Source organism: Asterias rubens, chromosome 3 (assembly GCF_902459465.1).
Source record: "Asterias rubens chromosome 3, eAstRub1.3, whole genome shotgun sequence".
Lineage (NCBI taxonomy): Eukaryota > Metazoa > Echinodermata > Asteroidea > Forcipulatida > Asteriidae > Asterias > Asterias rubens.
This window is the reverse complement of record NC_047064.1, coordinates 14,660,447-14,677,012: the sequence shown is the minus strand read 5'-3', so window position 1 is coordinate 14,677,012 and position 16,566 is coordinate 14,660,447. Positions and strand designations below refer to the sequence as shown.

The 16,566-nt window shown below is 40.7% G+C and overlaps 1 protein-coding gene across 1 annotated transcript; it reads right to left on the bottom strand.

The window, feature by feature from the left end:
• Positions 1 to 514: 514 nt before the first annotated feature.
• On the bottom strand, positions 515 to 15,406 carry LOC117288452 (nucleolar GTP-binding protein 1-like). Its single transcript, XM_033769320.1, has 14 exons — positions 15,183 to 15,406; positions 12,464 to 12,634; positions 11,443 to 11,546; positions 10,664 to 10,901; positions 9,752 to 9,994; positions 8,968 to 9,075; positions 8,400 to 8,489; positions 7,433 to 7,543; positions 6,556 to 6,858; positions 4,062 to 4,105; positions 3,229 to 3,316; positions 2,382 to 2,441; positions 1,547 to 1,678; positions 515 to 904 (listed from the first exon to the last, which is right to left on the bottom strand). The coding sequence occupies exons 1-14, from the start codon at positions 15,228 to 15,230 to the stop codon at positions 752 to 754; spliced, it is 1,893 nt and encodes a 630-aa protein (XP_033625211.1). The 5' UTR covers positions 15,231 to 15,406; the 3' UTR covers positions 515 to 751.
• Between the last annotated feature and the right edge of the window lie 1,160 nt (positions 15,407 to 16,566).

Sequence of the window (16,566 nt, the reverse complement as noted above, 5' to 3'; positions counted from 1 at the left end):
TTTTATGCATATGTTGAGATACACCAAGTGAAAAGACTGGCCTTTGACAATTACCGAAAGTGTCCAGTGTCTTTAAGATAGAACTAAAAATTGTCCATTGGCTTGTTAGTAACGTCTTAATTTGACTAGACTTAACCGTACATTGCCAGGTTTTGTACACAAACGGACAAAATGTTGAATTGTTTTATTTTTTATGCTTAAGTGCATAGCCACAATCACGGGTACACATTTGGTTTACAAAAACACAGAAAGAACAACAGATAAACATTGAGTAACTTTTTGCAGATTATTGTCTTTGACAAACTCCAGAACTTTGTAATTATTTGATGTATAAATAACAATGAGATAACTGCTACATCAGTGGTTTTCAAACGGTTGTCCATAAAAAAGGCACAAACAAAATTCGAACCATGATTATGTAATAGATGTTAAATTTGCATCGGGGATAAAGAATATTAGTTTTTTGTTTTTTTTAACCCATGCACCGATGTGTGTTAGCACTGTATACTCAGTACTTTCCCGAGTTCTGGGAAAAAAATATCACAGGCATGTTACTCGGGTGGGATTCGAACCCACGACCCTTGCAATGATTATGGCTGTGCACTTAGGTTTACTTTCCACGGTGCTCAAATCACTGGCCTCTGGTCCTTCGTAAATTTTGAGCCCTGACCTTACGTCACGCTGTCTAACAATAGAGTAAAGACAGAATAGCCCCCTTTTGCAATAAAAACGATAAAAACAATAGTTGTTGTTAACGTCTGCTTGTCTTGCCTCCTTTTCTCTTCCCGGCAAAGAGATGCTTGGGCATCTTACTCGGGATCTTACGATCAGCTTCACCTTTCTTGGCCAACATGTTGCTCTTGCGTTGGACGACCTTTCTCATTTTCTCCACCTTCGTTTGTTGCTGTGGGGGGGGGGGGGGGGGCGGGAGGAAGAAAAATCAAAGTGTTAAAAAAATTGTGCAAACTAAAAAAAATTCATCACCTAAAAACACTACGGGAAAGCTCCACTTAAGGGTTTATGAGTTTGGCCACAAAAAATTGAAAGTATACATCCTTTTCACAGAGTGGGTGCGTTTACATTAAATAACTGTGGCAGTGTTGTAGCCATGGTGGGTGGTGCTGGGGGAGCCTGCCAAGAACTAGAAAATTTTGCCCAGCACTCTGAGAAAAAAGACACTGTGCTGTACAGCACAGATTTCCCCCAGATTGCACTTCAAAAAATGATGGCCCCATATCTAAACATGAATCATTTTCTTGAACCGCTCACCCTTGGTGGACTAACTTGGATTTAGAGCCCACCACTAGAATTGGTCTAGCTACAACACTTTGCTTGGGTCATTATACTGAAAAAGGTGAACAATTTATATTTGAAATGTTGGCAGCATTGCACAGTTTGGGTAGGAGTTTAAATAAGGGTATCAAATACAATGGTGTTATAATAAGGGAATCGTAACTTATCCTCGTTTTCAAACTGAATTCGATGTTGGAGTCCTCTTTAAATTTATAAATGTTGATGAGATCAATAACGGACAAAGGACACTTACTACGCTGTCTCTAACGCCTGAGAGATCTCTTGGTACGCGCGTACTGCTGATAGAGCGCCCTCTAGAGTCTTTACGCTGTCTCTTAGCTACCACTGGTGTTCTGCTACGGGATCGTGTCCTGGTGTAGTGTCCCTAGAGAAAAAAAAAAAACCCAAAAAACACAAATGTATTTAAAACAATATTGGATCATCGGCTGTTCCTGTTGGGTGCCTCAAGACTGGTCCCCCGTATTTATCCACAAGGTTAAAAGACACTTTTGGTAATTGTCAAAGACCAGTCTTCTCACTTGGTGTATCTAAACACATGCATAAAATAACAAACCTTAATAAAAAAAATTAGAGCTCAATCGGTCGTCGAAGTTGCAAGATAATAATAAAAGAAAAAACACCCCTGTCACACAAAGTTGTTTGCTTGATTCATATGCTTGATTTCGAGACCTCAAATTCTAAATCCCAGGTCTCAAAATCGAATTTGTGGAAAATTACTTCTTTTACGAAAACTACGTTACTTCAGAGGGAGCCGTTTCTCACAATGTTTTATACTATCAACAGCTCCCCACTACCTAATACCAAGAAAGGTTTTAGGCTAACAATTCTTTTGAGTAATTACCAATAGTGTCCACTGCCTTTAAAGACAGGTACTGGCTTTTTAGAACCACTGATTTCAATGATACAATGATTTCATTGGATAAACATGCAGTGACGTAAACATGCAGTAGCGCATTGGGACACCCTTCGGGAGTGAAAAAGCACTATATAAAAACTTAACATTATTATTATTATTAACAACCACAAGAAAAGTCCAGCCTACACAAAGAAGGATGTGTTGTACTTACGTCCTCTGCTGGTTCAACCCCTAATTCTGTCATCTCAGACATGAATCTCTTCCTCTTGACCTTCAGAAACAAAACGGATTCAAGATTAATTAATTCATAATTTACATATTTTATCAATCTGCAAATACTTGGTTGCTTGAATCTCATTCCTGTTAAGTCGTCACAACCAGGCCTGATACTTCAAAGACAATTAACCGCTTTACAAATTTCTGCTCAGCAGAAATGAGCAGGATAACAGTAGGCAGGTAACCTTATTCTGGTAAGCATAATTTGGTTGTGCTTAGCTTTGAAAAAAAAAACACTGATCATTGCCACGGTGCACCTTAAAATGTTCTTAAAATGTTTGAGTCATAGAAATGCCCCTCACTAAGGAGAAACCGCCTTGCCCTTACAAGACTGAAGTACCGAGGCTGGGTGCCCCCTGCCAAAATTAGACGATCCAAAAAATAGTGAATATTCATTCAATAAAAAGACAACAGATACTTAAGCTATAATGTTTCACATCGGACCATAGACCCCTAAACTAATGACCTAATACATCCAGGGGTCTTGTGTTATTCAAATTGGGTGCAAGTGTTGACTATTGGCCTTTTCAAAAACTTGGCTTTGGCTTGAATATTCGTCTCAGGCTAGCGTGGCCTGGGGTTGATTCTACATTTGCATTATGCAGTGCGTACGCACTCAGGGATTCAGACATGAGAACGGAGCCTGAAGCTGAATCCAAAGCTGAAGCCGTGGTTTCTAAAAGGGCCTATGAGTCAATAATATTTCCAAACAGTGGTAAAGGCCTCGACTTCTGACCCCAAGCGACGTCTTACTTTGAGAGTCAATGGCATGATTTACTTACAGGTTGTGCTGGTCGAGGCATGTGAGGTTTATTAATGCGACGTTTCTCCTTTGATGCATTCATGATCAGTGTCTTCTTGTCACGAATCCTTGAAGAAAAAGAAAAAACACCAAACATTATTTTAAGTTTTCAATATTAAAGAGGGGCTCCAAAAAAATTCATGTTTATTTTTCAACAGTTAAAAAATCCATTGGCGAATATAAATCCCCAATAAACTCAAAAACTCTTTTCAAAATGATGTAGACCAATTTCTCTGAAAGTCAAACAATTTTTTCTAAGGACCACATTGTATTTTAAGACACTAGACACGTTTGACTCAAAGTACATATTAGCATAAAAACTCACTTGGTATCGAGCAACAGAGAGTTTTTGATAGTATGAATAGCTTGAAGTAAGAGAGATTTTGAGAAAGAGGTAATTTTTCACTCAAATATTTGAAACTGAGAAAAAATCAGGCCTGAAACTTGTAGGCCCAACAATTTTTGAAACAAAGTTGTTTTTTCCCTTCATTATTTTCTTTCAACTTTGATGACCAACTGGGCCCAAATTTGTTCAGTTTTAATTTTGTGCACATGTTGGGATACATCAAGTGAGAATAATGGTCTTTGACATTTACCAATAGTGTCTGGTGCCTTTAACTGACAAATGTAAATTAAACATTTAAAAACAAATAAAAAACAGAGAACGGACAAATTTGTCTTCTATTTCGTTCAGCAACTTCTTCGTTGATCTATCTACTCATAATTTGAATATATTTATAAAACTTGTAAAATGTGTAAGTTTAAATGTAGGGCAGCAATGAAATAAATGTGTGCACATACAAATCTACTTACTTCTTGGCAGTTTTTCTTATCTCCTTCATGTCATCATCTTCATCCTGAAAAAGGAGAAAACAAATCAAAAGCATCATTACCACTGAACAAAAACATCAACCCTCCTACTCTTGTTACCATTTTCCAGTGAGTTGACCAACCACTTAAAACTATTCACAGAGCTGCCAACATTTGCATCTTGCAATCAGAAATGTTATGTACAACAACTAGAGAGACATTTCAAATTACATTCAATGTAATAGAAAAAACTTTCCAAAATAGGGGGATTTTCAAATTTGATCATCAAAGCATGGAAAGTGTCATGGCCGAGTGGTTAAGAGCATCGAATTCAAGTTCTGGTGCTAATTCACCGGAGTGTGGGTTTGAATCCCGGTCGTGACACTTGTGTCCTTGAGCAAGATACTTTACTATAATTGCTTCTCTTCACCCAGGGGTATAAATGGGTACCTGCGAGGGTAGAGGTTGATATTGTGAATGAAAAAGCCTTTCAAGCGATATAAACTATTGCCCAGGTTGTATACTCTTAAGGGAGCTGAGAAACATAAAAGGGATGTTACATGTATTGGCCCTATGCCTAGGGCACTAAATGTAAAGCGCATTGATACAGTTATTGTGAAATGCGCTATATAAGAATTGGTTATTATGGAAAGATTGGTTTATTTTCAGGGAACTTTCTGCAGAATCAGGGAGAGTTGGCAGCTTTGCATTCCACTGCACTTGTTGTGAATGGTGACATTGGTTGTGCATAGAAATAACTGTACATTGTTTACTGTGTAATTCACCACATGATATAATATTGCAGGCTGGCATGGTTTTTGTATCATACAAAAACCACCACAGTGGATGGTATTGATTGGTCAGACAGTAGGAGGGTTGACCAGGTTGGCATAGTTTATCATTCAAAACCCACCACAGTGGATGATATTGACTGGTCAGACAGTAGGAGGGTTGACCAGGCTGGCATAGTTTATCATTCAAAACCCACCACAGTGGATGATATTGACTGGTCAGACAGTAGGAGGGTTGACCAGGCTGGCATAGTTTATCATTCAAAACCCACCACAGTGGATGATATTGACGTGTCAGACAATAGGAGGGTTGACCTAGTATTGGGTGATACATTCACCGCATGACATCACATAACACTCTGGCTATAGTTTATAATCATACAAAAACCACCACAGTGGATAATATTGACTGGTCAGACAGTAGGTGGGTTGACCAGGCTGGCATAGTTTATCATTCAAAACCCACCACAGTGGATGATATTGACTGGTCAGACAGTAGGAGGGTTGACCAGGCTGGCATAGTTTATCATTCAAAACCCACCACAGTGGATGATATTGACTGGTCAGACAGTAGGAGGGTTGACCAGGCTGGCATAGTTTATCATTCAAAACCCACCACAGTGGATGATATTGACTGGTCAGACAGTAGGAGGGTTGACCAGGTTGGCATAGTTTATCATTCAAAACCCACCACAGTGGATGATATTGACTGGTCAGACAGTAGGAGGGTTGACCAGGCTGGCATAGTTTATCATTCAAAACCCACCACAGTGGATGATATTGACTGGTCAGACAGTAGGAGGGTTGACCAGGCTGGCATAGTTTATCATTCAAAACCCACCACAGTGGATGATATTGACGTGTCAGACAATAGGAGGGTTGACCTAGTATTGGGTGATACATTCACCGCATGACATCACATAACACTCTGGCTATAGCTTATAAATCATACAAAAACCACCACAGTGGATAATATTGACTGGTCAGACAGTAGGTGGGTTGACCAGGCTGGCATAGTTTATCATTCAAAACCCACCACAGTGGATGATATTGACTGGTCAGACAGTAGGAGGGTTGACCAGGCTGGCATAGTTTATCATTCAAAACCCACCACAGTGGATGATATTGACTGGTCAGACAGTAGGAGGGTTGACCAGGCTGGCATAGTTTATCATTCAAAACCCACCACAGTGGATGATATTGACTTGTCAGACAGTAGGAGGGTTGACCAGACTGGCATAGTTTATCATTCAAAACCCACCACAGTGGATGATATTGACGTGTCAGACAATAGGAGGGTTGACCTAGTATTGGGTGATACATTCACCGCATGACATGACATCACATAACACTCTGGCTATAGTTTATAAATCATACAAAAACCACCACAGTGGATAATATTGACTGGTCAGACAGTAGGTGGGTTGACTGTGTACTGTGTAGATAAATTCAAACCATGATATTACATGAAAATTGCAGGCTGGCATAGTCTATCTGCCATTCAAAACTACCACAGTGGATGATGTCGACTGGTCAGACAGAAGAAGGGTTGACTGCGCACTGTGTAGATGCATTCACCACATGATATCGTAGTGCAGGCTGGCAAAGTTTATATATCAGTCAAAAACCACCAGTGTGGATGATATTGACTGGTCAGATAGTAGGAAAAACCACCAGTGTGGATGATATTGACTGGTCAAACTTACCGACTCGTCGTCATCGTACATCCCAGCCTGTTCTCTCAGCTCCTCCTCACGTTCCAACTCCTCCAGCTTGGCCTCGATCTCCGGATCCACGTAATCAATGATGTTGTGTCCCATCCACATCTCGGGAATGATGTCATCTTTCTCGTCCTCCTTGACGTCCCACTCCCTCTGGAGGTCCAGGATGTAATCGTCGGCTGCCTCCAGCTCGTAGTCTCGGTACAGCTTGCGTTTGGGTTGGTCTACGTCCATGGCGTGCTGGCTGGAGCGGTTGGCGATGGCAGCTGGGATGCATGGTGGCCTCGGCTGTTGGAATCCATATTGGAAATACAAATCAGTTTTTAATACATATATTATGTTAAGACAACACTCAAATCTCACCCATTTACAAGAGCCAATGATCATTGGAATATGGCGCCATATTAATGTACGATTGATTGATTGATTTAATAGGTTGGTTCATAGATTGGTAGGCACTCCAAAAATGGACAGAAATAGGTAGATCTGAACAAAAGAGAGTTTTTGTATCGTTAGAAAGAGTGCAAGAATCATGATGTGTGAGATGAAAGGGGATTGTGAAAGTGCGTTTCCAAATTCATATTTGTCACCCTTTCACTTTTCACTTGGCTCTGTCTAAATCAGGCTGGACACCTAAATCAGGCCTTGACACCTAAAAGGTACAGTCATAGATTGGTACATACTCCCAACAACAACAAGTAAAAACCAAAACAACAAAACTTAAAAAGATTTTTTTTTAAATATAGACAACATCAGTCACAACATCAGCCTTTCCAACAGAGGAGAACAAAGACCCTTAAAAAGTAATCTGCAATTATAATAAAACAGGAGAATCAAAACCAAATAAAGACAATTTTCTGACCTTGGTATCCCTCTGAGCTGGCATGGCGACTCGGAGACGATTAAGAACCTCTGTGACTTTCTTTCCCTTCATCTTCATATCAACTCTCTGGGCTAAGAGACGGTCACAAGCCTGCAAGGATGGGAGGACACAATACATCAGGGCCAAATTTCATAGAGCTGCTCAAGCATAAAAGGTAGCTCAGCAAAACAAAATAGCGCTTACCAGACGTGGGTTACCAGCCAAAATACCATGTCACATGCACAAATTGTGACGGGTAACCTACTCATTTCTGCTAGGCAGAAAATAAAGAAGCAATATTTCAGAGGGCCCAATTTCATAAGCCAATTTGAGATATGGCGGACAAAATACTATAACATTGTAAAGTTTGGGCAAATTTTTCTGAACACTCCCAAATCAAACAGTACACAAAGAGCTGCTTGAGCTGAATATTTCTAAAAAAAATTCTGCTAAGCAAAAATGAGCAGGGTACCAGTCACAGATTGTACATGACAAATTGTAATTTTAGCCGGTGTTATAAGTATAGTTTATTGTGGCTATTGGAGAGTGCATTGGTTGCTGTGGGTATAATACATTGTTCGCTGCATGTACAGTGCGCTGCGTTTGAAGTAGAAGAAAGACATTTTATGTGACATGCAATTGACCACTTTGTAAGGGCCGTTATAATTCTTAGTAGCCCACAGGGCAAGTTGAGAAGTGGTGTCTACTAACAAGCCCATAGCAGTTTTACTGGACCATGTACGCTGGGCTAGTGTTAAGGGTGAGCCCTGCACATCTTATCAATCCACATTCATTTAGGCCGTGTCCGAAACGACGACTTCGGCTACAGCTACGTCTAGATCAGCGCGTCTACCAGTGTTGAAGAATAGGCAGACGCGCGCGATCTAGCCGTAGCTGTAGCCGAAGTCGCCGTTTCGGACACGGCCTTAATGTCCGATGTTGGGGGTAAATGTAAATGACCTCTAACCTCTGTCTTGACCTCCATGACCCCGTCCTCGGTTACTGTGCTCATGCTGATAACTGGAATATCATCTTCCTTAAATTTATCGAGGAATGCCTTGAAATAAGATCAGACAAAGTCAAAATGAAATTAATTCCAATATGCTTTCAATTTGCTGCGATATTGCACCAACATCAGTTTCAGGTTGTATCGTAATCTGGCATGTGATCCTTGGCACACCGGAACAAAGATTCTTTATTTATTGGAGGATCTCAACATATGCATAAAACAACAAACCTGTGAAAATTTGGACTCAATTGGTCATCGAAGTTGCTAGAGAATAATGAAAGAAAAGACACCCTTGCTGCACAAATTTGTGTGCTTTCAGATGCCTAAACAAGGCTTCAGGCCTGAAGTTTATTAATATTTAAGTGAGAAATTACCTCTTTCTCAAATACTTCAGAGGGATCCGTTTCCCACAATGTTTTATATTATCAACAGCTCTCCATTGCTCGTTACCAAGTACGTTTTTATGCCAACAATTATTTTGAGTAGTTACCAGTAGTGTCCAGTGCCTTTAAATGACCCCACATACCTTTTTCTCAGGAGCTAGTTCATCCAAGGTCACGATGTCCGTCTTATTTGCGCACACAATCAGAGGCTTGTTAGAGAACAGCGGGCGGATACTTTCAAACAGCTCCACCTGTCAATCAAATTGAACACTTAATCCATCAGAACCCTCATAGTGGCAGACACTCCAAGAACAGGCCTCAACAAAACCCACAGCACCCTCAGCAATTGCTGTGGCGCCCTCTGCAAATTCCAACACAAATTTATTTTCCTCATAAAAGAATCCCAGTCATGACACCCGTTATTATTCCTTCCCTTCACCCAGGGGTATAAATGGCTACCGGCAAGTTGATATAGTGTATATATGTACAGGCCTCCAGAGCGCCTTCGGGCTCTATATTTACCAGGGTGAGAAAGATTACAGGAATTTTATGGGCCCAATGACCAAGGCCCAATTTCATAAGCGTTGCTTAAGGGGTAAGCAAATTTTCATACTTACTGTAGCAGACAAATTTGCTTAGGGGCAAGCGTATTTCACAGGTCAGCAAAAAAAAAAATGGGTGGCCATATTGCGCGTTTACCGTGGGTTTGCATTGTGACGTCTTTTATTTTCGTGTGGTAAGCACCGGAAGGATAGCATACCTTTTCATGTGCTTACGGTTAGCAGCGCTATGAAATGGAAATCACACAGTAAGCACAAAAACGGCCGCTAAGCAGCGCTATGAAAATGGGCCCAGGGCATCAATGTTAAGCGCTTTGATACATTATAATTTGCGCTATTTAAGAACTAGGTATTATTATTACTATACCTGCTCTTCGACGGAATGACCACACTGCTCCGACACGTCCAGGATGTAGAGTACAGCAGCCCTAAGATGAGCCAATGCCGTGATGGCTTGCATCTCAATGGTGTTCCTATCCTCCAATGGATGATCCAGGATTCCTGGTGTGTCCACGACCTGCCAGCGTAGGTAACGGTAATCCATGTGACCTACGTACAGAGACTTGGTGGTGAAGGCGTAGGGTTCAACTTCCACGTCTGCTCTGGTGACCTGATTCAAATGGAAAAGCATAAAATAACTTTGGGTTATGAACACTATTTTTGAGTGTTGAACAATCATGGGGGGGTGACATCAGAAGAATGAGTCTCATGGCCTAATGAAATTGAATGATCATATAAGACCACTGAATGCTAAACTGGTGAAATTGAACTACCCCTTTTGATTAAAGGCAGTGGACACTATTGGTAATTACTCAGAATAATTATTAGCATAAAACTTTACTTGGTAACGAGTAATTGGGAGAAGTTGATGGTATAAAACATTGTGAGAAATGGCTCCCTCTGAAGGAAGTAATTTTCCACGAATTTGATTTCGAGACCTCAAGTTTAGAATTTGAGGTCCTGAAATCAAGCATCTAAAATCACACAACTTCGTGTGACAAGGGTGTTTTTTCTTTCATTATTATCTCGCAACTTCGAGGACCGATTGAGCTCAAATTTTCACAGGTTTGTTATTTTATGCATATGTTGAGATACACCAACTGTGAAGACTAGTCTTTAACCGTTACCAATAGTGTCCACTGTCTTTAATGAATGCTGATTCAACGAAGCATTTTCTTTTCAAACCAAATTGAATGAGCCGAGTGTGAAAATGAATTGGATTTTTGTTAAAATTGGCCAAAACAAAACCTTAAAATGTTAAATAATATAATTCCAATACCTTGTTCATGAAGCTTGACTTTCCAACGTTGGGGAAACCACACAGCAACAGTGTGCGTGTGTTGGGATCGATCGACGGTAGACGAGACAAATGTTGGCGGACTTGTTCCAGATACTGTAAACTCTGATTCTGGCGTTTCATGATGGTGCACATGCGACCCATAGCAGCACGCTTGAGCTGCTTACAACGGTAAAGAGTGTCTCCATACTTCAAGAGGCGTACATAGTCACGGGCAACGCTGCAGAGAAAATATCAACAACTTATTGATAATCAGGCTTGATACTTAACTGATGCAATGAAGGCGATTGCCTCCGTGCCCTTTAGTTATTGGCTTGGTGCCCTTGAAATGTAGAAACATACAATTTCCTCAAAGGGTGCCCTTTACCAAGGAGAAAATGCCTTGATGCCCATTGCCCTTTCAAAAACAAAGCATACAGGCCTGGATAATAATTACAATAATTTGTGAGGCTCATCTTTCTCGCTCGCAGCCGTGAAGCTGAATTGCGAAGGACACGGCTACAACATGTTTGAGTCGCAGGCATGCAAGTGTGCCTGTGGCAGTCAGCCATATGTATGGCCATGGAAAATTGCCCGAGATTGAAAGTTTTTTACGGAGGAGCAAAAACGGTGGGCCCGGACAGTAAGGACATATGGTATGAGTGCAAAAAATAGTTAATGGCCTGATGTTTTTCGTCACTAGCAGAGTTTTTCCCAAATGACAATTTGAGAAAAAAATAAACCAATGCATTTTTCATTCACATAGAAATTCTGAGTCTTACTTGTCAATGAGATGTCTTGCAGTGTTGATCTGTCCAAGAGCGAGCTTGTAATGATCTTTGTCATAGAGAACATTCATTAGATCAGCATAAAACGGATGGATGTCCTATAAAAAAGCATCGATCAACATGATAAATAAAGTGTTTGCTTTGACAAAATACAACAAGGTCATCTATCACAAGGTGCAATGAAAACAAATTTGATTCTCAGCTTTGCTGATTTTACTAGAATAATTAGAAAGCTGTAATGTGATCCACTAACTGCTGCTTTATAGGTTGTATCATAAATTTGACTGTGATCCCTGGCTACACGGCAGTTAATGGTTGTACACGTTTGACTTATGACCAGCACCCCGAAAAAAGATATTGACAAAATACGTAGACCGCCAATACAGGGCTAAATAGCTCAGTTGGTAGAGCGCCGGTAAGCAAATCTAGAGGTCACAGGTTCAAATCCCACTGAAGTCAATTTGTCTTTGTTCAACCCAGCTGTCACCTCACTAAACATGGATGCATTGGACGATCATACAGAAATACTGCGACAGTTTTTTTTCTGTTAAGCAACTAGACCCTGTTTAGCTGACCTTTCTTATAGTTTTGCCTTTAAATCTGTATTCTGTTGACAAAAAACAAACATTGACCATGCTCATTTGTTGTAAACAAGATTAGTATCTTAACCCTCCTACTGATACACCATTCAAAACCATTCAATATCCACGAATGTCTACAACCCCATCGTTTTTTTACACACAATTTACCTGTGTGCATAACCCTAGCCGCATGGTTTCAGATGGTCAGCAAGCTGTTAAACAAATCCTGTAGTGTCTATGACATGGTGTGTGGTAACCTGGCAGTAATGAATTGGTCACCCCCACACCCCCTGATATCACCCAAAGTCATGACTTAGTGGGATCCTTGATGCACCACTTAAAACAATCCTCATAGGATGCTGTACCTGGTTTATCACTTTGTTTCAAAAAAGGCACCAATATTAATGAATCAAGACTACTTAGAATTTACTCACCTCTAATTTTGGAAAATCGGTGATAATCATCGTGAGTTTGTCATGGTAATTCTGCTGGGTGTATTTGACTTTGCGCATGTAAAATTGACGGATACGACTGATCTTGTAATGTTTGTGAACGACCGTAGGTGTCTTGCGCTGTGTCTTAGACAGCACAATGTCGATGAAGTCCTGTTGGTGAATAGAAACCAATTCAATGTTAGAATCACAAAACAGTGTGGAAAACAACACATTATTGACTTGAGAGAATTTTATTTTATGTGACTTGAAAGAATTTGGTTTTACGCGACATTACTAGCCGTGTACACAAAATTGTGTTTCTATTTAAAAATGATTTCGCCTCCTGGCATGCCTGGAGAAAGATCTAAGGCATAGGGCCAAGAAGCTGGCACTATTAATCGGGCTATATACTGCTTGAATTTGGGGTAAAAGAAAAACTGTTTTACTTTTAGAACTATGTGTGCTTTATAACATTAAAACAGAAATATAATTGCAAAACCTGACGTAAAGTCTGTAATTTTAACAAGAACAAAAAACACGAACTAATGGTCAGACGTCATCTTGGTTTAAAACTGTGTTTTGACCAGTCCATTATGATATGGGTAGATTTAGCGTTTACCAACAACAGAAGGCAGGCGACATGTGAGGACCTTCTCTACACTTGGTGCGTTCGATTAGCTTCCCTGGGTCGATCATGCGGTGCTCACTTGAGTAAGCCCATGACAAGAGCTAAACGTTAACACACGCGCCCTCTCTTTGTGACGTCATGCACCTGGGGCAAGCCCCCAAGTGACCCACTCCACAAGCAGGGCACTGGGAGCTGATCCGGTTGAGCCCCTGGAAGGACGACAAAGCTATTCGAATGTACCGGGGCAGACCGTGGTCGACCCAGGGAAGCTAATTGAACGCACCATCTGTGTGCACAGTTGAAGGTCTTTACACAAGGCCCGCTCTCTATTTTTAATGTTGTAAGCGCCAATATATCCTACCTTCATCATATGTATGTGTTGGGCGCGATCGGACAATCTATGCGATCGGTCGATCGCCCTGCCCTATTGAAAGATCTATTGGGCGCGCAGCAATCGGTCGATCGTGCAACAATCAGTCGATCGCGCAACAATCAGTCGATCGCCCAATGAACATCTTTGTGCAATTGATCGATCAAGGTACAAGTATTTTTTTGCGAGATCAGCCGATCGTGCAGGAAAAGTTTCGCGGGATCAACCGATTGTACAGGAAAAGTTTTGCGCGATCGACTGATCGTGCACGAATGGGTTTGGGCGATTGACCGATCGTGCAGGAATGGTCTCGCGCATTCGACCAATCGTGCAGGAATGTGCTTATGGACTGGTCTAAACACGGTTTTTAAGCCAAGATGGCATCCGACTGCTCCCTGTGAAAGTTCAGGGTTTTATTCTGGTTAAAAATTCAGACTTTTCGTGACATTTGAATTTGATGATTTAATATTTGTATATAAACCACACATTGACATAGTTCTAATAATTCTTTGGTTTATTTGCAGTTTTTGAGACATTTCAAACTTGTTGTCAGCGGCGTGTTGTTGGCACTCTGGTCTGGACTTGTTGTCGGCTTGGTCGGCTTGTTGTTCTTTTTTGGGGTCCTACTAAAAGCCGACAACTCGCCGACAACAAGTCCAGAGCGCCGACAACTCGCCGCCAACAAGTTTTAATTACCTCGAAAATTGCCAATATACCATAGATGTATTAGAACTATATGTGTTCTGTAATATAAACATAAATTTAATGGAAAAACTTCACGAAAAGTGTGAATTTTTAACCAGAAAAAAAACTGAACGTTCACGGAAAACGGTCGGACGCCATCTTGGCTTAAAATCGTGTTCGGACCAGTCCATTATGATGCGGGTGAGTCAGACTTAGCAATAGAGGGCGGGCGTCATGCACTGTGCACACTGCAGTGAAGGTCTTCACATGAAGCCCGCCCTCTGTTGTTGACAAGTGCTAAATCTACCCGTATCATAATGGTCTGGTCCAAACACGGTTTTTAAGCCACGATGGCGTCCGACCGCTTTTCGTGCAAGTGAAGTTTTTTTCTGGTTAAAAATTCACACTTTTTGTGAAGTTTTTCCATTAACTTTATGTTTATATTACAGAACACATATAGTTCTAATACATCTATGGTTTATTGGCCATTTTTGAGGTAATTAAAACTTGTTGGCGGCGAGTTGTCGGCACTCTGGACTTGTTGTCGGCGTTGTCGGCGAGTTGTCGGCTTTTAGTAGGACCGCTTTTTTGTTGTCAGCTTTTATATTTATTAGTTAGTAGAGTACAGTAGGACCGCCAACATACAGATTGCTTGTGTTGGAAGCGATATCGGATAACTTTCAAATGGCAACACCACTTTTTCACCAATCTTTACAAAAAGGGATAGGCCTATCTCATTGACTTGAGTCTTGAGTGACAATTGGATAACTTTCCGTATGGCGCCACCACTTTTTAGTTTTACCCTCATTTTTACAAAAAGGGATATCTCTTTGAGGTAAATAAAATTAGATACTATATTATTTCATATCGAATGAAAAAGTGGTGGCGCCATACGGAAACTTTTCCTGACAATTTGACAATTAATTAATAATATAGTAACAATATATTAATAATTAAATCAATCATATAAAAAAATCAGTCAATCAATACAAATCAAATTGATCAAATTCAAAATTTTTAAAAGAACGAAAGGTTACCTTTGACGTCGGAACGACGGTTATTTTCTTAAAATTATACATCGACATGATGGTTGCTATAGTAAGGAGACAAACACTGGTGAGAAAAAAAAACGACACTCTGTGAAAAACCGGTAAAACGCTACAAAAAATTACGGAAAATATACATTCCGTACCGCATGTACGTTCTTAATTAAAGAGCGTGTATTTCAGACACGTGGATTGCGACACCACCGAACGGTCTGGTTTCGTACAGCAATCCCTGTATCAAATAAGTAGGACAGCGGTAGAAGAAGAACCAGACTAGTAGAAGGCATACATACATGGTAATCCTACTGTTGCATAGCATCTCATGACAATAAAGCTGGGTACCATGCAGTATGCGTTTAGTCTCTTTTCAAACAGTTTTTTGCAGATGGCTCTCGCTTCGTCGCCACCACTTGAGGGACAGACGAAGGGGCGGCCGGAGTGGGAGAGGACCTCCATGGAGAGACTGGGAAGAGGGAATGTTCATCAAGATAACACAAATTGCCCAACTAGTTCAGAATATTTCCCCCACTTATTCAGTAAAAGCTGATTTGAAACGTGGACCCACTCATGCAAAATATTTCATGGTATGGGGATGGGGAGGGTGGGGGTCGCCCTCGTTTTTAGGGCGACTGACACTGGTGTATTTTGTCCAGTATCGGCATTAAAGGGAAGGTACACGTTTGGCAATTACTCAAAACTCTAAACAAATATTTACTTAAAAACTGACTTGGTAACGAGCATTCGAGAGCTGTTGATAGTATAAAACATTGTGAGAAACGACTCCCTCTGAAGTAGCATAGATTTTGAGAAAGAGGTAATTTCTCACTAAATTAATAAAATACTTCTAGCCAGAAGTCTTTTATCCCTATCCGAAAGCACACAAATTCGTCCAACAATGGTGTTTTTTCCCTCATTATTTTCTCTTTTAATAATTTGGGGTCCATTAAGTTTTCATATAGTCACGCACTCTTGTTTTTGCGGACTAGTATTTTCTGCAGCTTTATGAAAATTGGGCCAGGTCCTTCCATCGTAGCTAAACAAGGGCTTGCTTGGATGGGCCAATGTGCCAGGTCTAAAGTCCCCAAACCACGATGCGTTTAAATGTTAGACCATCGGGAAACATTCAAAAAGTATTGAAGAAGGAGCTTTTGTTGGATTTTCCTGACAGTGATGTGTTCAAGTGGGTGTGTGTGTGTGTGGGGGTGGGGGGGGGGTTTACATTTTGCATGAGTGTCCAACTTATAAACAAAAAGCATCAAAGTTTACGTGAAAGCGCCCCTGTCATATACAATGAGTAATAGCACTTCTCACTGCTGCCCGTGATCAATGTAGCTAAGGGAACCGTTCCACCACTGGCTTTTTCAAACAGTGTCAT